This window comes from Pipistrellus kuhlii, unplaced genomic scaffold, assembly GCF_014108245.1.
Source record: "Pipistrellus kuhlii isolate mPipKuh1 unplaced genomic scaffold, mPipKuh1.p scaffold_m20_p_1, whole genome shotgun sequence".
NCBI lineage: Eukaryota > Metazoa > Chordata > Mammalia > Chiroptera > Vespertilionidae > Pipistrellus > Pipistrellus kuhlii.
Window position 1 is genome coordinate 51,950,926 of NW_023425404.1, and position 27,821 is coordinate 51,978,746.

The following is a 27,821-nucleotide window of genomic DNA, read 5'->3' on the forward strand; positions in this document are numbered from 1 at the left end:
TACTTACATCTGCTCTAGCTGGTGGTCTGGCCTTTGCCTGTAGCCTGTTTATCCCCAAACTGCCTTTCCTCCGGTTGGACATATAGAACATCCATCCCAGAAGTCACACATGCTCAATGCTTAATCATCACTTGTATTTTTTCCATTTTATTTTTTCCAGTTTCCTTGCATTATTATAGTGTCTGTTACTGGTTTTTAAGAGCTTGTTTATGGCTAAAGGTGTTAACCATCTCTCATGCATTGCAAATGAAATACCATGTTTTTTTGTTACTATTTTACTCTGGTGTTTTACTTTTCGGTTGTATAAAACTTGTGTATTATATATAATCGTGTTCTGTTTAGAAAAAGAACAGCTATTTCTCGAGAGGGCATAAATGGAAACTCTTCTATTCCTTCTAACTTGTAAATCTATATTTTTCTGGATGTGCCAATTTTCTCCTTGACAATCTATGAATCTAAGGTTTCTGAAGCCAGTACTTTTCACAAGGAACAGGAAGGCTCTGCCATCTCGTACTGACCCTATTTCGGCTTTTGTCACCTTTGCGAGGAAGCAGTCAGGACGGATATCACTGACCAGGCGTTCTCATTTTGTTTTCCAGTCCCGCTCCGCCTGAGGCCCTCATCACCAACGGCGTGCTGGTGGTAATTGTCCTTCCGGGTTCCCGTAACTCCAGAGGCCACCAGTGGCTGCTGCTCTCAGGGGAACAGACTGTGGGAGCGAACACTGGGGCCAGCTGGAACCCTGTTCCCGAGCCCACCGGGAAGCAGCCTTCTCCCAGAATCAGCCTCAGTTCCATTTCCTCCCAACCCCCATCTCTTACCGGCACAAGTTCATTATTAGAAAGATTTCCCTAGGCCAGCTGGTGAGACAGCCATTTTAATTAGATGCATCTAAAATCCCAGGATTCAAAATCTCTCCCCCCAAAACCAGGGAGTTTGTGTTGGAGACATTTGACCTGCCTCTGCCTCTTGAGAAGGCCTTTTCATTGGAAGTTACTCACTTTCAAAGCCCCAAGGAGGGAGGATCCCTCGAGCCCCACCCTCCATCTGCACTGACAATGAGACCCCTGGCAGAATGCAGCCCTAGGTTTCCCAGGAGGCTTCATTTTCCGATACCCAATCTCTGGGTGAGGCGAGAGGGTTTGGTTGGGTTCAGAAAATGCAATGACCAGGGGACCAGGCTTCCCAGGTCAGATCACTCGGAGCAGGAGAGCCTGTGCTAGGGATGACCCCCGCTTCTTCGTTGCAGGCTCGGCAGGTCTCCCGCCTGGACGTTCATGCGGAATCCAGAAGGCAGAGGAAGCGTGGCAGAAGTGGGTCCTTTGACTGCCTCTGCCTGCTGGGGGGCGGGCTGCTTCCCACCCCGGCCAGCTGCCCTGGGCTCAGCTGGGGAACAGAGCTTGGTGGGAGATGCCTCAGTATCACCTCGCCCTCAGGGGTTGTGAACCCCTGGATCCACATCCCCCAGCCCTCTTTAAGGGGCATGCTCTTCCAGGCACCCACATAACGGCAGAGCCTCCCGGGCCTGCCCTGCACCGTGGGTCAGGGGTCAGTGGCACAGCATTGCTCACACTGGTCGGCACGATACCCCTTCCACACCAGGGGTTTGCTAGATCTGGTGCAGTGGTCAGCACCGGGGCGGGCGGACACTAACAGTGTCCAGGGCCCCTCTGGCTGTGCCCCTTCCTCTGGTGAGATGACAATTCATAGAGTCCTAGCATTTGGTAGCTGGTGGGGACCTAAGAGATCCATAAACACGAGACTCTCCTGTTCACCGCGCCACCCCATGACCCCCATGCAAGGACTCCCAGCCTGCCCCAAGAGTGGGGAGCAGCATGGCCCCACAGACCTGGTGAGGAAGGGAGGAAAAGGCCACTGCCCCAAACCGGTGGGATGGTGAGGGCTGCTTTCACTGCAGTGAGAGAAGCAGAACCTTGGAGGACTCAGCAACTCAGAGGGCTTTCTGGGGCCTCATCTTTCAGCTTCACATGCAAGCCGTGGCCTGGCCCTTCCTACAGATGAGACTCTCGGGGGTGTTTTAACCAGTGCCCCCGGTAGTTCTAAACCCCTGTCCTGAGCACCTCCAGCTGGGCTTTTACCTGGGCCAACTTAGGACGGGGGAGTGAGAGGCTTTGGGGGTCTCAGCCCTGTTGCCCCTCTTCCAGGGAAAGACCTCCTGGTCACAGTGACGGAGTCCTTCGAGCACACCCAGCGCATCCCGCAGTACATGGAGCCCTGCCGCCCAAACCCCGCCAGCTTCCACTACCCCAAGTATTTCGAGTCCCAGATGCAAGCGGACCTGGCCAGAAAACAATGGCGCTGTGGGGTACAAGGTGGCATCGGGGGTGGCGTGGGGGACTGGGCCGGAGGGCGGCCCAAGGAGCCGCTCACCTCACCCACAGAACCACCCTCCTCCAGCTTTGCTGCTGTGGTGCGCACAGGACGAAAGGCCCCGTCAGCCAGCCCCTGGGTTACCTCACTGATGGCCAGGAGATGACTCTGCCTGTGGTGAGTGAGGGCTTGGGTCTGGGGAGGGGCCTGGGCAGCTTAGCCTGGAGCTCCTGTGGCAGGAAGATGGGAAGAGCCTGGGACACATGGGGTCCCTCCGGCAGGATAGAGGAGTCTGGTGGGCTAGGAAATGCTGAACTGCAGCGTGGAGCCAAAGAGGGGTACGGTACGGAGGCCAAATTAAGGCAGTTAGGGCAGGGCAGGTCCGGAAGAGGGAGTGGGGATGGAACATGTGTGTGCATGCATGTGTGCATGTGAGCGTACGTGTGTGTGCACACATGTGAGCTGAGTCCAGTCAGGAAGGGGACAGTGTGGTGAGTCTGCACTTCTTTGACTGGGATCCCTTGACTTTGGATTGCCGTCACTGACACGTTTTCATGTTTCATGCCCCAGGGAGAGAACTGTGAATTGCACATGAAGTCTACACCCTGGTAAAGTACCCTCTTTCTGTCTGTCCCTCTGATCTGTTCAATCGAGGCGGGTGAAGTGGTATCTCGGTGTGGTTTTGATTTGCATTTCCCTGCTGGCTAGTGATGTTAAACATCTCTTCGTGAGCTTATTGGCTACCTGTACATGTTCTTTGAAGAAATGTCTATTCAAATCATTTGCCCATTTTTAAAGTGGGTTATCTGCCTTCTAAAGTTGTAAGAGTCCTCTGTGTATTCTGAATACAAGTCCCTTGTCAGATATATTATATGATTTGCAAACATCTCTTTTTCTGGTGACTATCTTTTAATATTCTTTTTTTAAAAAAAAACCTTTATTGTTGAAAATATTACATATGTCCCCTTTTCCCGCTTTGACCCCTTCTAACCTGAACCCACCCTCACCCCAGGCCTTCACTGCCCTATTGTCTGTGTCCATGGGCAATGCATATATGCATATAAGTTCTTTGGTTGGTCTCCTCCCCCCACCCCCCACCCCTATCTTACCTCTGAGATTCAACAGTCTGCTCCATGCTTCTATGTCCCTAGATTTATTTTGTTCAGCAATTTATTCTGCTCAAGAGATTCTACTATTAGTGAGATCATGTGATACTTGTCTTTCTCTGACTGGCTTATTTTGCTTAGCATAATATTCTCCAGGTTCCTCCATGTTGTCTCAAAGGATTAAAAATTCTTTTTTTACTTCCGCATAGTATTCCATGATGTAAATGTGCCACAGCTTTGTTTATCAGCTTATCTATTGATGGGCACTTGGGCTGTTTCCAGATCTTAGCTATTGTAAAATTGTACTGCTATGAACATAGGGGTACATCCATTCTTTCTGAATAATGTTTCAGGTTTCTTAGAAGTGGGATCACTGGGTCAAATGGCAGTTCTAAATTATTTTTTGAACTCCATACAGTTTTCCATAATGGCTGCACCAATTTGCATTCCCACCAGCAGTGTACTAGGGTTCCCTTTTCTCCGCATCCTCATCAGTCATTTATTGATTTGCTGATGATAGCCATTCTAGGTGTGAGGCGATACCTCCTTGTTGTTTTAATTTGCATCTCTGATTATCAGTGACTTTGAGCATTTTTTCATGTCTCCCCATCTGTATGTCCACTTTGGGGAAGTATCTATTTAGGTCCTTTGTCCATTTTTTTAGTTGGATTGTTTGTCTTCCTTTTGTTAAGTTGTATGAGTTCCTTTTATATCTTAGATATTAACCCTTTATCAGATATATCATTGAAAAATATGTTTTCCCATACAATGGGCTCCCTTTCTACTTTGTTGATGGTTCCTTTTGCTATGCAGAAGCTTTTTTAAAAATATATTTTTAATTGATTTTCAGAGAAGAAGAGAAAGAGAGAGAGAGAAACATCAATGATGAGAAACAATCATTGATCAGCTGCCTCCAGCATGCCCCTCACTGGGGATCAAGCTCACAACCTGGGCATGTGCCCTGACTAGGAATCAAATCGTTACCTCTTGGTTCATAGGTCACTGAGCTCTGTGGGCTGGGCCAGAAGCTTTTTATTTTGGTGTAGTCCCATTTGATTATTTTTCTCCTTAGTTTCTCTTGCCCTAGGAGATGTATCCACATATTGCTATGAGAGATATCTGAGATATTTGCTGCCTATGATTTCTTCTATGATTTTTATGGTTTCATGACTTACATTTAAATCTTTTACCCATTTTTGAGTTTATTCTTGTGTATGGTGTAAGTTAGTAGTCTAGTTTCACTTTTTTGCATGTATCTGTCCAACTTTTCCAACACCATTTATTGAAGAGACTGTCTTGACTCCATTGTATGCTCTTGCCTCCTTTGTCAAATATTGAATATAATTGCTTGGGTCAATTTCTGGGATTTTTGTTCTGTTCCATTGGTTTATATGTCTGTTCTTATGTCAGTTCCAGGCTGTTTTTATTACAGTGGCTTTGTACTATAACTTGATATCTGATTTTGTGATTCTTCCAACTTTGTTCTTCTTTGTACAGAAGAACAAAGTTGCTGTGGCTATCTGAGATCTGTTTTGGTTCTAAACAACTTTTGGAATCTTTGTTCCAGACTTGTGAAATATGCCATTGGTATTTTAATAAGGATAGCATTGAATCTATAGATTGCTTTGGGTGGTATGGACATTTTAATGATGTTAATTTTACCAATCCATGAACATGATATATTCTCCCACTTGTTTATATTTTCCTCTATCTCTTTTTTTCAATGTCCTATAGTTTCTAGTACAAGTCTTTTACCTAAGTATCTTAATTTTTTTGTTGCAATAGTAAATGGGTTTGTTTGTTTAGTTTCTCTTTCTGAAAATGTATTATTGGTGTATTTAAAAAGCCATTGATTTCTGGGTGTTAATTTTTATCCTGCTATATTGCCAAATTCATTTATTAAATCTAGTAGTTTTTTTGATGGAGTCTTTGGGGTTTTCTATGTATAATATCATGTCATCTGTGAATAATGAAAATTTTACTTCCTCCTTTCCAATTTGAATGCCTTTTATGTTTTCTTCTTGTCTAATCACTGTGTCTAGTACTTGAAGCACATTCTAAATTTTGGTGACTTTCAATTTATCTATATATTTTTTCTTTTATTTCTTGTCTTTTTGTTGTATTTAGTCCAAAGTCATGAAAATTTACTCCCATGTTTTCTTTCAAAAGCTTTATGGACTCTCTCATCTTTAGATCTATGATTGATTTTGAGTTAGTTTGTATATACAATGTGACATAGAGGCTCAACTTTATTCTATTGCATGTGGCTATCCAGTTGTCTCAGCATTATTTGTTGACAAGATTGTTGTTGTTTTTTATTGAATTTTCTCACCCTTGTCAAAAATCAAATGATCATAATTTTCATTTCCAATTCGATTAGCTCTCTGCTCTTAGGATATTTAACTTCTTTAAGTCTCAATTTTCCTCTGTAAATTGGAGCGATACCAAGAGTACTGACCGTTGTCGGTTGCTTTGAGGATCCAGTGAGATAGATAACACGTGTCAAGAACCCACTGATCTGTTGGCAAGTGGGACACTCAGCAAATATCAACTGATGTTATGATTATCACTGGTCTATTATCCATTCCTTGTTGAGGTTCAGGAAAGAGTTATTTCCTCACAGTTGTGTCTGCAGACCCATGGTAGCCATGGGAGAACATGATAGAAGAATTCCCAGGCCCTACCATCAAGGAGGTGTGACCTTGTTAGTGACTCAGATCTCAAAGTGTCAAAGTCCATCTGCCTGGAGTCACTGAGGGGCTGGGCTTTGGAGGATGCAGGATGTAGGTAGGCAGAGGAAGGAAGCATCCAGTGAAAGCAAGGACTTGTGCAAAGGCTCAGAACCAAAATGGCTCCTGAACTGAGAAAGCCAATAGACCCTTCCAGAAAGTAACTGAAGGTGAGGTTGGACAGATCTCGTGGAGTCTTGGATGCCAGGCCAGGAGCTGGACTTGTTCAGGGCAGGTCTGAGATACACAGAGGACAGGCACTGGTCATGCTGCAGCTGCTCCTGCCCCTCCTGTCTTGCAGACCTGGGGGGCGACATGGTGAGATCAGGGAGATGAAGGGTTTTTGTCAACTGCACACACACACAGTACAATTATTATTCCAGGGACAGGAAGTGCTTAAAGAACAGTGTGAGCTCCATAAGAACTGGGCCACGTTTATCTGGCCCAAAAGAGCTCTTACTATAGAGCTTTGTCCTGAGAGAGTGCCAGAAGGACCTCAGGGACCCTTGACCCCATGTCTGACCTTGGTCTATAGAAGGTGCCGGGGAAAGCCTTTCTGGACCTTCCAGGTCTTGCTGAGGAGGGAGAGGGCTCAATGAGTCTCTAATTTTGTCAAATACCTCCTTTCAATGCGTGAGTTAAGGCTTTGGGGCCTTTTTATTTGTTGTCTCATTAAGTCCTGAAGACGGTGCTAGAAGTTAAGCACAAACAGCCCCATGTGACAGATGAAAAGGCAGAGACTCTAAAGCTGTGTCTTCTCCATGGAGGTGAGCCCCTAGGCTGCTCAGCCAAGTCCTCTGTCCCCACAGCCCCCAGATGTTGGACGTGCGGCTGGGCTACAGCCTGTGCCCGGAAGAGCTGGAGTTCCTGCAGAAGCGGAAAGTGGTGGTGGCTGAGGCGCTGAAGCAGGTGCTGCAGCTGGAGGAGGACCTGCAGATGGACGAGGTGCGTAAGCAGAGGTCAGCCGGTCGGGCTCAGTGCCTGCTCTGAACTTGTCTTTCCAATGACCCCACACCCTGATGTCTGCTCCCGGCCCCTCCCTGCCCAGGCCACCTTGGCCCTGCCTGTCCTGGTTGCTCTTGGTGCTAAGGTCCAGGTAAGGGCTGTGTTGGGTATGATTCAGTTGTGCTCACAAGGGGAGGGGAGATCAGAGTGGAGAGAGAAAGAAGGGAGCACTAAAAGATCCTGAGGTGACAAATGGCCTCCTCTCCCAGCCAGGAAGACACGTGACAGTCCTCCTCCCACAGCCCACAACACCACCCAGAAGGCCCTGGGACGTTCATTCTTCAATTCTCCTTTCCCCAAAGCATGCACATATATACACACACCCAGAAAGAACAGCAGGCGGAAGCTGGAGAGAAGCAGCTTCCACTCCCATGGCTAGCTTCTCCCCATGGCACAGTCAATGGTGCCTTTGTCACCTACCCTGTAGGACTGAGGCCCACAGTCCCCTCTGCAGCAGGGCAGCCCTCTGAATGTCGCCTGCTGAGGCCGACCATCCGTGTGAATGGAGACCTCGTGCCTGAGGAGGGCTGCGCCGGGGCTCAGTCTCCCCTCAAAGGAAAACGGTTAGAGAGGTCTTGGCAGAGAGCCCCCTCCTCCCATCGTTAGGGAAGCACACCAGGGCACATGTTGTAAACCTGTGTCAACCCAGAGGTGACAGCCCTGCCCCATCACACGGCAGACATTCACTTCCTCCTGCTCCTACACAAATGGTATATACTAGGCACATATCATGCACCAGGCTGATGCCCTCACATCAGATCCCTCCATAGGAGGCCATCAATTTGCAACCATTATGGAATCGTGTACAAGCTTGGTTATAGAGCAAGCCACCCATCCCCCTGTACCTCTGTTTCAGCATCTGTTAACTCGGGGCCAAATAACAGTGCTAAGGACTCTTTCAGAGAACACCTGATTTACCATGCCCGTGTGAGGCTTTGGAGCCCTTTACTGACACCAACTCTTGGGTTTGAGTTAAGGTCTAATTGTAGACCTCCTGGCTGGCCAGCCACTCTGTGAAAGACAATTCTCAAGTCACTCGGTACCCCGCTCTCTGCTCTGGGTACCAGCTCTCCCTCCTCCATTGTCCTCAGCTCCTGTCTGTCAGCCCCAGGCCTCTCCACCCAGAGTCGCCTGAGCAGTCTGCCTCTCTGTGCCCCAGGTACCGCTCATAGCCATCATGGCCACTGGGGGTGGAACAAGATCCATGACCGCCATGTATGGCCACCTGCTGGGGCTGCAGAAGTTGAACCTCCTGAACTGTGCCAGCTACATCACTGGCCTGTCAGGGGCCACCTGGTAAGGAGCTGGGGGCCACCCTGTCTGGCGGAGCCCAGAACAAACAGCTGAAGGGCCAGCCTGGGGTCTCGGGTGAAGCCCCCACGTAAGGGGGACTCAGGAAGCCTGGGCAGCTCTCCCACGCACAGCTGGGTGAGCTCCACCTCTCTGAGCCTCAGTTTCTATATCTATAAAGTGGGGATAATAATGGTACTGACCTCATGGGGTTGTTGGAGAAGCGCTCCCCATATTGGGCACACGAGAGACACTATACACATGTTGCTCGATGATCATTACTGACCGTACTGTTACCCTGGGGCTGTGCGGAGACCTGGGGGCATGGTGGCCAAAGCGGTGAACTCCTGGTACCTCTGATCCCGTCCTGCCAGGGAGAGGCAGCTGCCCTCTGTCCTGAGGGAGGGGGTGTCCAGTCTCCCAGGGCCGTGGAGCTGGCCCAGCTGCCCTGGCTGCCCACACTCCGGCCCACCACCCACCCCTTCCCACAACCTCCGCACTGCCGGTGTCCCCAGACTCCCACCTCCTCAGGCTGCCGATGAGCCAGGAGAGTGAGAACTTGGCTCCCCCAGGAGGGACCAGCATGAGGTGGCTTCTCCACAGGAGACCCCAGGCCGAGGTCCCATGGTCCTTGTAGGGGCCACAAAAACGTTTTCTTTTCTGATCAGAAGGGGAAAAAATGAACTTCTAGATTGGAGAAGCTATTTTAATAAAGAATATTCCTATATTTGTTCTTATGCAACAGTCCTCAAACAACAGTTTTAATCATTTATGGTGAAGGGGGCCACCAAAGTCATAATGCAGCCCTCGCCCGAGTGCCCGGGCTCTCTGACCACCCGAGGCCTCTCTCTCAGCCAGGCCTGCGTCTTATTCTGCCTGCCTGGGGCTGGGGGCCTCTGAGCCTTCGAGGTCTGTGGCCCTCATCCTGGAGGCGCTCTGGGCGGGTGACTTCCATTCGGGCGAGTGGATGTGAACTTTCCTGGGAAAACCAACGGCTCCTGAGCGTGAGGGGCCCTGAGGCTGCAGCCCAGATGTGCTCTAGAGGGAACAGCTGGCAGTCATCAGCGTGGCTTCTGCGCCCAGCACTGGGGTGACTGTTTCCAAAGAATCAGCTCCTTTCTTCTTCATCAGAAAACTCTGAGGGAGATGTTGTCATTCTGCTCACTGTATAGCTGGAGAAACAAAGGAATCGCCCTGAGCCTCTCAGCTTATGAGTGGTATTGCTGGGATCTGAACCCAGGCTGTCAGAGGCCAGAGCCCAGGTTCTTAAGCTCCCTGTCCAATGGCCGCCCCTGAGTGGTAGGCTGAGGACAGAACCTGCTTCTATGGGGGCAAATGGGGTACCTGGCCTAGGAAAGCACTGGAAATGATTCTTTTAAAACCAGTTATTTGTAACTATTTTTAAAAACTTTTTAAAAGTAATTGAGTGAGCTGAGGCTGGTTTGGCTCAGTGGATAGAGCGTTGGCCTGCGGACTGAAGGGTCCCGGGTTCGATTCCGGTCGGGGGCATGTACCTTGGTTGCGGGCACATCCCCGGTGCGGGGTGTGCAGGAGGCAACTGATCGATGTTTCTCTCATCGATGTTTCTGGCTCTCTATCCTTCTCCCTTCCTCTCTGTAAAAAATCAATAAAATATATTTTAAAAAAATAATTAATAAAAAAATAAAAGTAGTTGAGTGAAACTTGTAGAGAGCAGGGTGCTTTTTGTTGAAGAAATCTACTGACCAACCTCCACCCTCCCTGACTAGAAACAAATGCTGTGACAGATGAGGCCGCTGCTCAGACAATCAAGCAGCTGCAGACATTGCCACTGTGTGGGGGTCCCGGTGCTGTCCTGACACAGGCGAACGCTGGGTCCGGGCCAAGACGAGGCAGACAGGGACAAAGACCGGGGCTAGGGGGACCCCTATCTTTATTTTCCTCATCCCCGTGGCCCACGTGTAAGTTAAGAAGAAGGGGGAACAAACCTCTAGCCAGCCTCATGATGGGAAGCATTAGTGTGGCAGAGCGGAGACCAGGCTGGGGAATCAGCTGAGCCTGGTTCCAACGAAGGCCCCACCACCCCGGGCCCAGGACTCGCTACTCTAACCACATCACATGCATTAGCTGATGCAATCTTCACACTAACCTTGTGAGGTAAGTACAATTATCATAACTCTCCCCTTTCCACAGATGGGGAAACTGAGGTGAAGCGAGGTGAAGTAAGTTGCCCCAGATGACATAGCTAGAGAGTGGTAGGGTCTGGATTAGAACAGGAAGTTCTGGGTCCCGAGTCCTCCCTCTGAAGCAACATGCTGTGCCTGGCACACAGCAGGCAATCCGGAAATGGTCGCGTTGGGACTGCCTGCAGCAGCATTCACTGCCTTTCCTCCAGGCTCTTCTCCGGGCCGGTTGGCGCTTCCCCGGAGCTGCCACCTTCTCTCCAGCCAGGGCCTGGGGTTGACTGGACCAGGGCTGGCTCAGCTCTCTCAGCCATGCCTGTCTTTCTCCAGGACCATGGCTACCTTGTACCGTGACCCTGACTGGTCCTCCAAAAACCTGGAGACTGCCATCCTTGAGGCCCGGAGGCACGTGGTCAAGGACAAGCTGCCCGCCCTGTTCCCGGACCAGCTCCGCAAGTTCCGGGAGGAGCTCCGGCAGCGCAGCCGGGAAGGCTACAAGGTCAACTTCACGGACTTCTGGGGCCTGCTGATCGAGGCCTGCCTGGCGGACGAGGTAGGTGCCAGCCTCTCCTGGGCCGCACCCTGCCGTGGCTGATGGCCGGCTCTCTTCCTTCATCGGGGTGTCTGGGCTTATACCGCAGCAGGAGCGAGTTAGGTTGGACCTACAGCTGCATCCTTGCATGTCAAAGGTGTGAGGTGCCGAATGTGCGATGGAGGAAGATGATGGGACTGTCCTCCCATATCCCCTTAGAGTATGACTGAGACCCACTGAAGGGGGCTGGCTTCGATGCAATCCTGCAGAGAGGTAGGGTATCGTCTGAGAGCCAAACCAAGACAGCTGTGAGAGAGAATAGGGGGGTGCTGGGAAAGGCCCGAGAGCCATCAGACTGTGACGCAAGGCTGACCCCTTGTGGCAGAGAGAGAAGAAAGGCTGGGTGGAAGCATCCTGAACAGCGTTGTGTGATTTAGAAGGTTCAGCAAGACTTTGAGAGTCCTACAGCCACGTTGGCTGTCAGAGGAGCTCGACACCCCCAGAGTGGGCCTGCTTCCATATCCCTGCCCCACTCAGTAATGGGCCGGGAGCCACCCGTGGGATGCACAGCCTCAGCACAAAGTCAGCATGGATTTCAGAGCACTCAGTGATTCTCCAGCCCCTGGAGGACTGCAGGGCTCCTTCTCAAGGTCACCACACAGAGGATGGACCCCATGAGGCTCCCTCCTGCTCTGAGAGCCAATGACCTGAGCAATATGTGCCCAAGTAGAGGGCCCGCCTGTGTTGAGACCCGGCTGCTGTGGAAGCCATGTGGGACATGCTGGAGGATCGGGGCCATGGGATGCTGTGGTCCTGGATCTCGGGGTGAGCTCAGCTAACACCCGGATCCTTCCGGCTGTGCAGGCCCCAGGGAGAACCAACTTTGACTTGGCCCCAAAGCAGAGCTTCCCACCTCACTTCCATTCAGACCTGCGGCTATCTGTGTCTTAATAGTTCTGATTTCAAATCAGAATTTTCCAGAGGAGGAGAAACAGTAAATTAATTTCTAGCAGGCCCCCTCTCCCAGAAAACCCAGACAGTTAGACCGACCAAGGATGGTCCAAATCCCATCTTCAGCATTCCTTCATTCCCTCACTCAGTCTTTCTACAAAGTAAGCACCTCCTGCATGCCAGGAACTATGCGAGGCCACGGGGATTTGGACGTGAGGCACGCACAGCTCTGGACAGATCCCACCGTCCTGCCCCCTCTGGTAGCCCACCATGTAACCTGTCCTCTGGGTGAGGCAGGGCAGGCAGAGACGGGGGTGTTGGCTCTGGGCTGAGGCAGGATGGGGTTTAACCTCTGGCCCTCTTCTGTGCTCTTCCTGAAATGGGAGTTGCATCAATAAGTGGTAGCTGATCTCTCTAAAGAGTTAGTACCCCCACGACTGAGAAGGAGAGCATCAAAGCTTCAACATTGGAAGTCTGAGCCCTGCTTCCTGGGTTTGGTGTGGGAGGAGCCGGGGTTCCCAGGAAAGCAAGTCTAGGATTCATGTTAGGAGGCCTCTGCTCTTCCCCAAGTAGGAGCCCCTTCCTCTCAGGCCCCCTCAACAAAGAGTAGAGACTGGCTCTTCTGTGAATCTGCCACTTCCTCTACTTCCAGGGTACTCAGCCCTGCAGTGCCCAGCTCTCTGGGCCCAGTTTCAATAGGTATTTCAAGGGAGGCCCAAGAGCCATTTGGCCTACATATGTGGTCACCACCTCTCACAGGTTCCATGGCCTTCACAAGCTCTGGTGGCCATGGATGGTCACTTGGTAGGAGCTGCTAGGCCTGGGATCAGCACCTGCACCTCTATGGCCTCAGCTGGCCTTGTCTACACCAGCTGATTCTCTTTGGAGGGTGGCCTGTGGCCCAGCTGATCTGCAGGACCCCACTCTGATCACACAGCACAGTGCTCTGGAAACCTAGGGACCTTGGCTGCCATCTGGGGCCCAAGTTTCCAAGTTTTAGGTTAAACAAAAGAGTAGAAGGAGACAGAAAAGAAAAGGAAGGAAGGAAAGAAGGAATGGAGGGATGGAGGGGAGAAAAGGAGGGAGGGAGAGAGAAAGGGAGGGAGGGAAAGAGAGAGAGAAGAAGCATTTTTCCCTTCCCAAGTCCATTCTATGCAACATGCAAAGCAGATAAGAAAAATGGAGGAGAAAGATAAGTATCACATGATCTCACTCATTTGTGGAATATAATGAACTACATAAACTGATGAACAAAAATAGACCCAGAGACTAGTAGAAGCATCGAACAGACGGTCAAATCTCAGAGGGAAGGCAGGGGAGAGTATGGGGTAGGGGGGAGAGACCAACTAAAAGACCTGTATGCATGCATATGAGCATAACCAATGCACACAGACAGCAGCAGGGTGCAGGCCTGTGCTGGGAGGCAGGGAGTCAACGGAGGGAAAAGGAGACATATGTAATACTTTAAACAATAAAGAACTTTTTAAAAATGAGAGAATATTAGTAGTAACAAGACAAACAGAAGTAAACAGCAATTCCTCAGATTTTTAAAAAAGAAGCTGCTCCAGTGTGCGTGGGTGGAAGATGATGGGGAGGAGAGAGGCAGTGGTTGCCTCTTCTACCTCTTCATTCTCTGGTTCCTGAGACACCAGAGAAAGAACCCCGGGGCTCTGAGAGACAGCCCTAACCTGCAGACCCAGTCCCACACCATCCACATGTCTGGGGTGGTGAGCAGTCCAAGGATGAGTGTACCTTCTGCCGGGCATTTTAAAAGCAGGGTTAGCTGGTGTCAGCCACGGCCGACACAGCAGCCTGGTGGGCTCAGGAGGCCCAGACTGTGCCCTTATTCCGTGATGCCCGGGTCTGTCAGCTTCTTTTCCTGAATCATGTTGTTTCCCCACAGAGAAACGACAGCAAACTGTCAGAGCAGCGTGCTGCCCTGAGCCGTGGCCAGAACCCCCTGCCCATCTACCTCACCATCAATGTCAAGGACGATGTAAGCAACCAGGATTTCAGAGGTAACGCTGCTGCCTAGCATCTTACCAGGGGGGCTCTTCTCAGCAGGCAAAGGCTCCCTGCACCCAGCACACACAGGCCCCGCATCTTTGCCAATCCCCACATCAAAAGGTGCTCCTGATAATGAAGAATCCACTTTGCTACCCCTTTCTGCCCTGGGGTATGGCTGGTAGGGGAGCCGAGACAGGTACCTGGGTGGCAGTTTGATGGGACAGAAGGAAATAAAGGTCACGAGGGAAAGGATCCTAGATATTTCTTAAGCTGCCCAGGGGAAGCTTTTAGAGACATGCCCTGCTTTGGGGTCAGTTTGGGTCCCTATTATCAGGTTTTGAGGAGCAAATGTGCAGTGCAGGTTGCAAACCTGTCTTGCCTGGCCATGGCGCCCCCGTGTGTCCTGAGAGGGAACTGTGGCCTCACTGTCCAGGTCTTCCCGAGGGGGGTGGGCTCAGTTGCAGACAGCCAGGACCGACGGCGTGGCGGTACCACCTACGGCTGACACCGTGTCCCGCTGTTCGTGCAGAGTGGTGCGAGTTCTCCCCGTACGAGGTGGGCATGCAGAAGTACGGGGCCTTCATCCCCACCGAGCTCTTCGGCTCTGAGTTCTTCATGGGACGGCTGATGCGGAGGATCCCCGAGTCCCGGATGTGCTACTTGCTAGGTGACTGCTGCCGGGGAGGCGAGGCGCCTGGGAACCCCGCCCCCCGCTGAGCGGGCCCTGCCTGTGAGTTAGAGAAAGACAGGGAGGCATGCTCTGTTCCCCCAGGAGCTATCCCAGGAGAGGCTGGGAATGGCAGGCTCGTGAGATGGCAGCTTTTGCAACTCCCCGCCCTTCCCCTCTGGCTCCAGGCAGCAACATGCCTGCTTCCAAGGGCTAACCCAGCTCCTGGGACCCAAGCGGGCAGCGGGGCTCAGAGGGTGAAGTCGAAGTCATCGGCGAAGCCTGGCCCAGCTCCCAACCTGTGCTTCCCGGTCCTCCAGAGCCAGGTGCTGAGGGCAAGGGCCTCACCATGATGTCCACTCGCCTAGTTCTCCCCTCCAGAGACTGAACGTCACCCACCAGAGGGAGACCTAAAAGAACAGACCCATCTTTACATCCCCACCGGAGGCGGCCCTTATTTCAGCTAGTCTGCAGCCCCTCTCTCCCATCTTCCTCCGCGCAGCCCCGCCCAGAGGTCCAAATCCAGCCCCAGAGCTTTTGTGAAGCCTGCCCAGGAGCCCCCAGCCTGGGGCGGCCCCTCCTTCCTCGAAACACCCGTGCTGCTGGGCCTGTGGTTCGGAGATCTGTAGTTAAGACACTTGAGATGAACTCTGAGCCGGTTGAGCCTGTTTTCTCATTTGTAAATTGGGCTTAAGCATAAAAACCTATCTTATATTGTAGATCCCAATGGGTCAATGTGTGTGAAAGGTTTCAATATGAGTATTATTATTGTGCTGCACCTTTAAAATATGAGAATAAAAAATAGCACTATACTTAGCAAGTGCTCCTCATGTGCCAGGTGCTGTCCTAAGCTAGTGCATTAACTGAAGAAAGAGTGGGCATTGGCACTTGAAGCCTGCACCTGTCAGTGCTAAGTCCCTGCTGGGGCGGGGCCTTTTATACCTTCATGCCCCCTCCCAGCCCTGAGAGGAGGGCAGAGGAGAGCTGTAAGCTGAGGGCCATCAGTCTCCTGGGCGGAGCTACAGTGTGGGCAGAGGGACATGGAAGTCTGCCCCAGCCTCCAAGCAGCCTGACCTGGAGAGGGGATCGAGGCCAAGGCAGAATTAGCCAGCGTTTGGGAGAGGCCGGGAGCTCTCGGGCAGAGCTGCTCACCGCTGGCCCTGCTCCCTAGGTTTGTGGAGCAGCATCTTCTCCGTGAACTTGCTCGATGCCTGGAATTTTGCCCGAAACTCGGAAGAGTTTCTCCACAGGTGGACAAGGGAGAAAGTGCAAGACATCGGTGGGTGACGCACTGCTTTCCCTCTTGGTTGGCTAATGGGAGGGGGCGTGGAGGGTAGTGGGTCACAAACTGAGGCCTGGCGGACCTGCCGCATGTTTTAACACCAACTCTGCGGCCCACAAACATCGGAAGGCAGCTAGGCCTAGAGGGGCTTCCCTGCCTGGAAGGGAGGGTAATTGTAGGTGAAGACATATGCACTGAGGCCCAGCCACAGCCCCCGGGGGCCAGCTATAGGCGGCCGAGGAAATGGAGCCACTGTGTAGTGTGTGGCACCCAGAGAGCTGAAGGGGAAAGGGATCTGTGCGCACAGTTAAGGGTTATTAACCTAGCCAGTGTTTCCCAAACCTTTGACATATGTGTACCCCTCCTATAATTTTCGTAACGCTGAGTACCCCTCGTGCTCATGAGAATGTAGAATTAGGCGCAGTTGAGCACTGTGCAGTGCATATCCCCACCAAACTCTGGTGCAACGCGTACCCCCACCAAACTCTTCCCGTGCCCCTGCGGGTACACGTACCACACTTTGGGAAACACTGATTAGTCTAGACCACATGTGTCAAACACAAGGCCCGCGGGCCAAATCCGTCCCGCCAGGCCTTGCAATGTGGCCCCCACCGCGCTGTCATCACTGCACTCCGCTGCGTTTCCATCACAATGACAGTTTATGACTGTTCAGTAAACCATTCGGCCCGCGATTTAGGCTGGATTTTAGATTTTGGCCCCTTCTCTGATTAAGTTCGACACCCCTAGTCTAGACCATCCTCTCTGGATCCCCTCCTTACCTGTCATCTTCCTCCCCCACCCCTAGTTTGTCTCACCTGGGCACTCCAGCTCCGATGCCAGGGCCTCGAGAATGAGGCAAGAAGCTGTGAACAGCACTTACAGTGGCTCACCCCTGGGTGCTGGGCCACCATGCAGGGCTCCACCTGGGGACCCCACCTCTGGTGACCTGCTCTCCATCCCCCTCCCCTGCAGAGGAAGAGCCGATCCTTCCTGAAATCCCCAAATGTGACCCCAAGGCCCTGGACACGTCGGTAGTGATCCCAGGGTCCTGGCTCTCCAACACTTTCCGCAACATCCTCACCTATCGGTCCTTCGTGTCTGAGTTCCACAACTTCCTGCTGGGGCTGCAGCCGCACACCGACTACCTCCAGAACGGCCAGTTCTCCAAGTGGAAAGGTACCCCGGCCTGCCACGGGAGGCCTGCCTCGTTGAGGAGGAAGGAGAAGTGGATGTTGAGGCTGCCACAGAGATAGGACGCAGAGACTCCTCAGAGCATGTTTGTGAAGGCGTGTGGCAGACTCCTGGGGGAGGTGTATTCCTGGGGGAAGTCTCGAACAGCGGGTAGAGTGGTATACATAGTTGGTTCATTGACTGTACAACAACCCCCGCCAGCAGAAGTTGGCCCATTTCACAGAGGGGAAAACGTGGGCCCTGACGTGCTGTCGCTGTGCTCTGAGGGCACCTCTTCCTGTGAACGGTGCCATCTTGAGTTGGGCAGGGATGGCCCAGCTCAGGAACCCCCAAGTGGGAAGCAGCAGAGCCAGGCCTTAGACTTGGGTCTTGCAGCTTCAGCTCAGTGCCTCCTCCCCACCACAGTATGGCTCTGAGGTAGTCCCACCACCGTTAGTATCTTATCTAGCCATGACTACTTGGGCCTGGCCCCATAATCCTTGCCCTCACTGATGGGGCAGAAAGGGCCACTGGCTCTGGGCCCCGAGTTTGTACCAAATGATAGATCGCCTTATGCCCCTGCTCCCCCACAAGCCCTGTGGCTGAGTCATAGTGGGTGTTCCGTGCCGATGCCATAAAAGACTTGTTAAACCCCAAGATAATGCTGTTCCTCATCAGCCCAGAGGGTCACCCACTCAGCTGGGCACCCCGGACAGGCAGTCCCTCCATCTCTCCCAGGGACCCTGCCCACCTGCTGAGGCCAGGGTGGCGGGTGTGATGATAACTGGAAGCCTTGGGTTTCAGACACTGTGCTTGACAGCTTCCCAAACCAGCTGACGCAGACCGTGAACCACTTGTGTCTGCTGGACACTGCGTTCTTTGTCAACTCCAGCTACCCACCCCTCCTCAGGCCAGAGAGAAAAGCCGACCTCATCATCCATCTCAATTATTGTGCCGGATCCCAGACAAAGGCAAGTGTGGCAACGAGAGGCTCTCCTCTTCTGACACAGGCCAGGCGTGAGCCAAGACGGCTTCACAGAAACTCAAGCTGCAAAGTGTGCTCTGAAGGGAGCCATGCAAACCTCAGGGGCAGCCACCTGCTTTCACACGCAGTGCCCACCCCCACATTCCCGCCCCCGCCCAGGGCTTTGGGAAGACTCCCTGAGCTAATTCCAATTCTTGCATCTGAGTGTTCTTTGGCTGAAAAAAAAAGTTTTAAAAAATAACTTTAAATAGCCCTGGTTGGGTTGCTCAGTGATTAGAGCATTGGCTCAGAGGCCCAATGGTCTTGGGTTTGATTCTTGATCAAGGGCATATACCTCAGTTGCAGGTTCAATCCCTGGCTCCAGTTGGGGCTCAAGTGGGAGGTAGCCAATCGATGTGTCTCTCACGTTGATCTCTCTCTCTCTCTCTCTCTCTCTCCCCACTCCTTTCCCCCTCCCTGCTCCCTTCCACTCTCTCTAAAAGTCAGTGGAACCTGGCTGGTGTGACTCAGTGGTTGAGCAACAACCCATTAACCAGAAGGTCCCTGTTCCATTTCCTGGTCTGGGCACATGCCTGGGTTTTGGGCCTGATCCCTGATAAGGGGTGGGGGTGGGAGAGAGGGAGGGTGCGGGAAACAACTGACTGATGATTATTTGTTACCATTGATGTTTCTATCTCTCCCTCACTCTTATCTCTCTCTCTCTCTCTCTCTCTCTCTCTCTCTCTCTCTCTCTCTCTGAAATCAATTTTTAAAAAAACATTAAAAATTATTTTAATCAATGGAAAACTTTTCCTCAGTCCTCACCTTAATAGAACCAGTCAGTTCTAAAGTTTTATACCACTTCAAGAGCTTGTAATGTCCTTCTCCCAGGGAATCAGACCCTCATGTAATTATACTAAAGAACTAGGACCAGAGGAGGGTTTTTTTTTTAATTTACTTTTTAAAATGTTCTGGCCTTTTAAGGGAAAGAAGCTGATTTGGGGCCTACTTTAATATAGTCCTATCCTAAAGCCAGAAAAGTGTAAGTAGGTTTATGACTGTGATAATGACCTAAGTTTGTAAATGAGTGGCAATGCCCTTTCCTACAGACGCTCTCACTTGATCCTTACACCAGCTCACTTTTAAAAATATATATTTTTTGATCTTTTACAGGGAGGAAGGGAGAGGGATAGGGAGTTAGAAACAGCAATGAAAGAGAAGCATCGGTCAGCTGCCTCTTGCACACCACCCCACTGGAGATGTGCCCGCAACCAATGTACATGCCCTTGACCGGAATCGAACCTGGGACCCTTCAGTCCACAGGCCAACGCTCCATCCACTGAGCCAAACCGGTTAGGGCTACACCAGCTCTTTGAGTAGATGGCACAGCTGCTGTTGTTCCCATGTTGTAGCCGAGCAAACGAGGCACAGAGAGGGGAAGTGCTTGCTTAGGGTCCCACAGCCAGTGAGCACGGAAGAGGGGGACACTCTGAGGGGATTCTGATGCTCTACATCTCCTGCTCTTCCTGTTACATCACATTCACAAAGACGCCCCTCAGAGTCCTTGGCAGCCCTGTGATGCTCACTCTGTCGGTTCGAAGCCCATACTTGTCCCCCAGGAGCCTGCCAGTCATGGCTGTCCATGGCTCAGCTCGTCACCCTCAGGCCACCACCCACGTCTGCCCGGGTCTGTTTGGGTGAAGCATCATGGAAGGGGCTTCTGTCCATGTTACGTGGGGAAGGAGCTTGCAGTTAGACACACACCAACCTATTGCCTCAGCCCCTTTGTTCTGACCTGGCTGTGTTCTAAAAATAGCACAAATAGGCCAAGCAGTTGTGGTTAGCGGGGAATCAGGAGGCTGGATCTAAGAGCTCTGTGCTTTTCATCTACCTCCACCCCCTCCTAACACTCAAACATGTCCCCCTGTGCTACCCTAGCCGATGAAACAGACCTGTGAGTACTGCACCGTGCAGAACATCCCCTTCCCCGAGTATGACATCCAGGAGGAGGGGAACAGCAATCTCAAGGAGTGCTATCTGATGGAGAAGGCCCAGGAGCCTGACGCCCCCATCGTGCTTTTCTTCCCGCTCATCAGCGACACCTTCCAGAAGTACAAGGCCCCAGGTAAGCTGCCCAGGAGCTCTGTTTCTCTCCCCCCCCCCCCCCCCCCCCGCCCCCGGGCCTGGCACTGGAGCTCCTGTCTTCAGACGTACGCCGTCTTCTAATAGCACTAACAGGAAGCCCGGCTTAGCGCCAGTCTGAGCCAATCTTGGTTTGGCAAGAAAGAAAAGACACTTCCCTCCATGAGCTGGCAGTGTCAAACTTTACTCTCAAACTCAGTCACTCAGCACTTATTGAGATCCAGCTATGCTTGTTGCACTGTGTTCATGCTAGGGCAATCCTAAGGTGAGCAAGCTGTGTCCCTGCCCTGGAGCTTGCAGGGGTGTGTGTGTGTGTGTGTGTGTGTGTGCCCGTGCATGCAGAGATGGGCTGGGGGAGAGGTAGGACACAAGTCATTGCAAGCTAACATAGTGAGAGTCTATAGCGAGTCCTTCTGCTGCCTCCAGGTGTGGAGCGGAGCCCCGAGGAGCTGGAGAAGGGCCAGGTGGACATTTACGGCCCCAAAACTCCCTACGCCACCAAGGAACTGACGTACACGGAGGCCGCCTTCGACAAGCTGGTGAATCTCTGCGAGTACAACATCCTGAACAACAAAGACCAGCTCCTCCAGGCCTTGCGGATGGCGGTGGAGAAGAAGAAACTCCTGAAAAGCCAGCGTCCCTCGGCCCCAGGGAGCTGCGTGGACCCTGTGTCTGCTTCCACCATCCCAGGCGTGGGGCCCAGCAGGGCTGACCAGCTCACACAGCCAGCTGGGCTCCCTGGCAAGGGCTGCAGGCAGGCTGGCCTGGACCTTCTATCAAAAAAATAAATGTTTGAAAAGGTGGAGAGAGACTGAGGGAGAGAGAAAGAGAGCGAGAGAGACCACAGGAAAATAACAAGGCATGTATTGGGGTTTTGTACCCACTGGAGTTTTCTCAGGGTCCAGTAGCCAGAGGCTCCCACACATGCCTAGAGTGCAGAGAATAGAAGCCATGTCTGAGAAGGAGGCTGGTTCCCCAGAAACCTCAGACTCCGGGCTGGAGCTCAGAGCCCCCCACTCCTTTTGCTTCTCCCCACCTCCCGGCACGGAGGACCATGGGGATGCACTGAGGACCTGAGAAGCACTCTGCGTCCTCTGGAAAGAAAGCACTTTTTAAAATTTAAGGCAACTACATTCTTGTGAATTTCGTAGGTAACTATATTTTATTTTTATTAATCAGGATATTAACAGGGAGGGTGATTCTAGAAGATCGAGATGGGTTACTAGAGACATCCCGGTCTTTTCAGCAACAAAGCCAAACAAGTGACAGGTTTCAGCAGCCCCTCCATAGCCACTCAGAGCCCCAGGACTGGTGACTCCTGTGATCCCGAGCGGACAGCCCTCTCTGAGCGCTCAGCTCCAATGAAATGCCAGGTGAAGCCCAGGTCTGCAATGCAGATTCATGGCATAAGAACTGGGATGTGGCTCAGGGGCACTGAGGCAGGTGAAAGGAGCCAGGCCTCGGGTGGGCAATGCTGCCCAGTGCCACCCCCTCTGAGAAGCAACGCTCGCTGCCCAACCTGCTCCAGGAGCACTTTCCGCTGTCTTCGCACCCTCCCCGCTGGTCCCCAGACGGGTTATTTATTTCTGAACGGGATTCCTCTTATTTATCACAAATGCACCATGGCAGGCCCATCTCCGCTTTTCCAGTCAACCTGAGGGAGCAAAACGAAGAAGGACTAGGCTAGCCGCGAAGAAAAGGCCTCTGTGGCGACTGTTTCAGGTGAATTGCTGGGAAAACCCTGGGACACAGAAGTCAAATCAGAGAGTCCAGGTCTCCCACGAGAATGGGGGCTTAGACAATGTGTAACGGGAGCCACGGAGATGCCAGGCGGGTAGAACGTGTGACCGGAAAGGCTTGTGGTCTGCACAGAGCCCTGCTGACCTGGAAGACGTGTCCTCACTCTGAGTCACCGTGCTCCCTAGCAATCCTTCAGTTGCTGGGGAACAAGTGGTGACAGGTACTAGAAGTTTAGAAAACCTGGCTTCCTGTTCACATCTTTGCTGCTCAAGGTGTGGTGGGAAACGCTGGCTGGACATCCGGAGTCTCAGGCCCTGCCCCAGCCACACCGAATCAATCTACATTTTGAGGAGACTCCCAGCTCCTCTCCGTGCCCAGATGCCCACCCCCTGGCGATGCCTATGCGTATTGAAGTGTGGGAGGTGTGGACTTATGCCAAACTTTCCCACCAGCCTGGAAAGCATCAACAATCGACGCCCCTGTGCCACCGATGAACGAGGCTCCTGGACTCGCAAACCTGGCCCCTCCCCAGTTAGGATAATGCTAACCCCTGGCGCAGCCCTTTCCCTCCACCACGGCGGCCCGTGGCCTCCACTCTGACATCTTTTCCTCCCATCTGCAACCAACAGGCACTCCTTAAATCACCAGAGTGAGCCATCCGGCGAGACCTGTTTGTTGTCAGGTCAAGGTAGGCCTGCCTGGCATTCTTCAAAGTAGGAAGAGTGAGGTTTCTAAAACCACTGTATTACCTGAACACGGAATAAAATGGCCATGTGGGCAAGTGCTGTTGACTCATCCGCTTTCGTTATCTGATGCTGTACAACATACTTCACTCCTGCCCTCATTCCCGCCGGGCCACAGCCAGAGGTGTGAGAATGACATTTCCGCCCCACGCCCCCTCTCCCGGGCTTCGCCCTCTTCTCCCGCCTTCCTGGGCTGGGTGCTCCTCTTTCTATGAAGCTGTGTCAGCCACCAGTTCTTGCTGACCCGCGCTGCCTGAAGCTCCGATGGCTTTCAGGAAGTGTTGATGGAGAGGAAGGAAGAGGCAGCAGCAACAGCTGAGCGATTCCTTAGCACAAGGTGGTCGCAGCCAGTAAACAGCCTCTACTTTTCAGGGGCGTAGCTTTGGGTTGAGGGAGAAATCGTAAGACTTTTCTACGGATTTGAGAGTTTAAATGAAGAGTGACTTAGCTTCTAAAACAATGCTGGCGGTGTTACAGAGCAGGGAAATGAGTCAGGCTCCGTCCCCGGGTTCCCTGATCTTCGCCTGCAACATGATTAAATAGAAAAGTTAAATGAAATTCCTCTCTCCCCCTCCCCCCAGGGTCCCTCGTGGCCATCTCTTCTTTCCTTCCCAGGAAAGCAGCCAGCCTACCACACTGCCATGCGCCCAGGCTCCCTGTCCCACAGCAGAGGTGCCCTGAAAACACGTCTCCCCAAGGTCACCAGTGTCCTCCTGGTTCCCACATACACTGGGTTATATGGCGTTCACAGGCCTTATCTTACTTACTTGATCGCAGCATTTGGCGTTGCTGACCACTCCCTCCTTCCTGAAACCCTCCCTTCCCATGACTTCCTGGCCAACAGCAGTTCAATTCCGCTCTGCTCGCAAATATTTATTGCCTCCCCATTCTGTGCCAGTCACTGTTGTAGGCACTGGGACAATGAAAAGGATTAACAATTGGCCCCACACTTCAAGGAGTTTCCTTCTGCTCCCAAGTAGGAGGCCCACACGGAAACAGAGCCTTGCAATGCAAAGAGCAAGTTCCATATTAGCTGTGCACCCAAGGGCATATGCTAGGGGCTGCCAACCCAGCCCTAGAAGGAAGGGGCCAGGTGTTTTGTTTTTCCCATTGGTTTTGTTGTTAATCCTCACCCAAGGATATTTTTTCCATTGATATTTAGACAGGGTGGTAGGTGGGGGAGAAACAGTGAAAAAGAAACATCGATGAGAGAGAGACACATCGATTGGTTGCTTCCTGCACATGTCCTGAGCGGGTCCAGGGATCGAACCTGCAACGGAGATAGGTGCCCTTGTCCGGGACCCTTTAGTCTGAGGACCGATGCTCTATCCACTGCGGCAAACCGGCCAGGGTGGAAGGAGCCAGGTTTGCTGGATACCTTCTGTCTTAGATTTCTTCCCACTTTCAAGGCCTTCCCCGGGCCTCACCTCCCGGTTCTCCTTTAAATGCTGGTATTCCTGGAGGTTCTCTCCTTAGCTCTCCTGTCTTCTCACTTTATGCTCTCCTGAAGCAATCTCATATACACCCAGGACTTCAACTTTCAGAGTTTGTTTCTATTTTGAAAACTCTGAAACCTTTAACTCTAGCCAAACTGATTTCCTAAGTTTTTGATCCATGTGATCAAATTCTATACCAGTTAGCATTGCCTCTGTATGTATTTCTTATCAAAGACCCAGGCTCATTTCAGCTGCCACCCTCGAGTTTGCCTTCTGGCTCATTATGGCTGCTGCAGCGCCATCCTTTCTGTCCACATTCCGGGCAGCAGAGTGTCTGAGCCTTTGCTGACTGAAACACCAAACCAGTCTGGTCTGCCTAGCTCTGGACTTCTTTTCTGTGAAAGAAACCTAAACTTTAATCTTAACAAGATAGTAAGAATTACTAGCTGTTCCAGTTATCTGTTGGTGAGCCTCAAACCCCCAAAGTATAAAGACAGAAAGAACCCCACCATTTGATTATGCCCACAGGCTCTGTGGGGCAGGAATTCGGAAAGGGCACAGCAAGGACAACTCTTATCTGCTCCGTGTGTGGGGCTTCAGCTCAAACGACTTAAGCTGCTCGGGGGAAGGGGGCTGGGATCTAGAACAGATAAGGCTGAAGGATCCACTGAGGAGATGGCTACTTCATTCACACATCTGGTGCCTGGGCTGGAAAGGCTGGGGGGGAGGATGAAGAGCAGGCTGAGCCTGATTGACAGCCTGTCACAGCCCCTTCCTGTGGCCTCCCCAGCGCAGTGGTCTCGGCATAGCCGGTCTTCTTAAATGGCCGCTCAGGGCTCCAAGCGTGAGTGGCACGGTGGCAGGTGCAGGGAGCATTAGGACCTAGCCTCAGACGCCGCGTAGCGCCACGTCCTCTGTGGGCAGAAGCGTTCACAAGCCAGCCTAGATTTAAGGGGAGGGCACAAAGATTCCATCTCTTGAAAGGAGGCATATAGACAAAATGTGTGGCCAAGTTTTAAACCTCACGTGGCAATAGATGTATCCTTAAAGTTGACCTTGCTCCTCTTCCACTAAGTGAATGTCACGTTTTAGGTTTTATTACCACAGACTCCATTTCCAGTGTTAGTTGGGAATTACTTTAATCTCGAATGAGGACCTGACTAAAGTGGCTTAAATGCGTTTATGTCAAAGAAACCCTCAGGGAGGCAGCCCGGGGCTGGCGTGGCACTTCATAGATTCTTCAGGGATCCTGCTCCTTCCAGCTCTCTGACTTACCATCCCTTGTATAGTTATATTCCAGGCTACAGGAAGGAAGAAGGGAAAAGAAAGATTGAACTTTTAAAAAAATATAGGTGGGGTGTGTTTTGTTTTGTTTCTTATTGATTTCAGAGAGGAGGGGAGAGAGAGAGAGGAACATCAACGATGAGAATCATTGATAAGCTGCCTCCTGCATGTCCCCTTCTGGGGATCTAGCCTCCAATGCAGGCATGTGCCCTGACCGGGAATCTAACTGTGATCTCCAGGTTCATAGGTCAATGCTCAACCACTGAGCAACACTGGCCAGGCTGAACTTTTTTCTCTTTAAAGGAGACTTCCTGCAACTCCCACATATACTTCAGGTAACAAAGCAACCAGAATGTAGTCTCATGATCACATAATAGGAGAAAGACTAGAAATTTTTTTTTTTTACCTGTTTTGCAACATCTTCAGCTAAAAATCAGTTCTATTACTGACAAAGGATGATTTATAGACAATTGGCAATCTTGCTGCAAGTACCTACTAGATAGACATTGCCACCTGCACTTCCTAAAGGCTACATCTCCAAGTAGCAGCAGTAACCTGGGTAAGTTGCCACAGAAAAAGAAAAGATGTGTCTGAGAGTGAAGGGGGCTCTTCCCAGGCCAAAATACTTTCTCGAATCTCCTCATCACAAGTCTCCCAGGCCTTTAACCATTCTGGAACTTAAAGAGATCCGAGTACGACACTAGACATAATCTAGAGCAAACCTTGTGACCAGCAAATTACCAAGGTGAAGGTGGGGAGGGGACTTCCACAAGGATTACAATTATAATATTCCTATAGCAAAGAAAGTTGTGTCTTATTACCCAGTTACTTATTTTAAGAATTATTCCATATAGCCTGGCCGGCATGGCTCAGAGGTTGAGCATCGACCTATGAACCAGGATGTCACTGTTCCATTCCCAGTCAGAGCATATGCCCGGGTTTTGGGCTCCGTGAAGGATGTGTGGAAGGCAGCCAATCGATGATTTCTCCCATCATTAATGTTTTCTCTCTCTCTCCCTCTCCCTTCCTCTCTGAAATCAATAAAAAAAATTTTTTTAAAGAATTATTCAATACAACAAATTTCCAGGCACCAATAGCACTTCCTATAGAATAAATGGTCTATAATATGATTTAACCTGAAAAACAACTGAATTCAAATTTAAAAAGTGACAGAGATTGGGATTGTTTAGTCTGAAGAAAGAAAACCTGAAGACTATCACAACTTGCAAATGGCGCAAGATAGTGACTGTGGGGAGAATCAGTCACTCTCCCACTCCCCGAGGGCAGAACAAGAATAAGAAAGACTACTGGCTGTAAGAAGACAGAGAAGGAAGACAAGACACGATGGTGTATCCCATGGGCCAGGCTCCTTCAAGTCTTTCTTTCTCTTTCTTCCTTCCTTTCTTTTAGGATTAAGGGCAATAAAAAATGTTTCTGATTGTAAAACAAGAATATGATTATTGTGTAAAAATCAAAAAATGCAAAAGCACATAAAGAAGGAAACTAAAATCAGTTATCATTCCAAAAGTCAGAGATCATTATTATTTGGGGGTTTATCCTCATCTCCTCATTGGATACTTTAAATTTTTTTACAAAAGTACAAAAATCCTATACATTCATTTTAAAAAAAAAAAAATTGTGATAAAAATACCTAACAAAATTTAGCATCTTAACCATTTTTAAGAGTATAGCGTAGTAGTGTTGACTACTTGTATATTCACATTGTTGTGCAACAGATCTCCAGAATTTTTCATTTTGCAAAACTGAAACTCTACACCCATTAAACACAAGTTCCCATTTCACACTCCTCCCAGCCCCTGGTAACTACCATTTTGCTCGCTGTTTCTATGAATTTGATTACTTTAGGTACCTCATGTAAGTGGAATCACACACTCTATGTCTTTTTGTGACTGGCTTATTATACTTAGCATAATATTCTCAAGATCTAGATTGTAGCATGTGACAGGATTTCCTTACTTTTTAAGGCTGAATAATATTTCATTGTATAATGTCACATTTTGTTTATCCATTCATACATCAAGGGGCCGTGGCTGCTCTCACCTCTTGACTATTGTGAATAGTGCTGCTATGAACATGACGTACAATATCTCTTAGACACCCTCCTTTCAAGTCTTTTGGATATATACCCAAAGGTGGGATTGCTAGATCATATAGTAGTTCTATTTTTAATTTTTTGAGGGACCACCATACTTTTTTTTCCATAGCAATTGTCTGTGTTCACTTTTAAACTCATTTGGATAAGTACCAAGAAACACAATT

At 50.8% G+C, this 27,821-nt stretch overlaps 1 protein-coding gene across 4 annotated transcripts in view; it reads left to right on the top strand.

The window, feature by feature from the left end:
• PLA2G4E (phospholipase A2 group IVE) overlaps positions 1–22,863 on the top strand; it is a 39,015-nt gene extending 16,152 nt beyond the window's left edge. For 3 of the 4 annotated variants that reach the window (XM_036445237.2, XM_045583588.1, XM_045583595.1), the window contains 15 exons: positions 600–642; positions 1,250–1,313; positions 2,166–2,326; positions 2,419–2,508; positions 2,902–2,939; positions 6,976–7,111; positions 8,331–8,467; positions 10,954–11,176; positions 14,010–14,124; positions 14,643–14,780; positions 15,952–16,059; positions 17,035–17,238; positions 18,037–18,203; positions 20,135–20,321; positions 20,765–22,863. In XM_036445237.2, the coding sequence (XP_036301130.1) occupies positions 600–642; positions 1,250–1,313; positions 2,166–2,326; positions 2,419–2,508; positions 2,902–2,939; positions 6,976–7,111; positions 8,331–8,467; positions 10,954–11,176; positions 14,010–14,124; positions 14,643–14,780; positions 15,952–16,059; positions 17,035–17,238; positions 18,037–18,203; positions 20,135–20,321; positions 20,765–21,126 (2,173 nt within the window). In that variant the 3' untranslated portion in view covers positions 21,127–22,863. The remainder of the gene's footprint in view (positions 1–599; positions 643–1,249; positions 1,314–2,165; positions 2,327–2,418; positions 2,509–2,901; positions 2,940–6,975; positions 7,112–8,330; positions 8,468–10,953; positions 11,177–14,009; positions 14,125–14,642; positions 14,781–15,951; positions 16,060–17,034; positions 17,239–18,036; positions 18,204–20,134; positions 20,322–20,764) is intronic. The other variant, XM_045583584.1, reaches the window with a different exon arrangement.
• Positions 22,864–27,821: the final 4,958 nt, after the last annotated feature.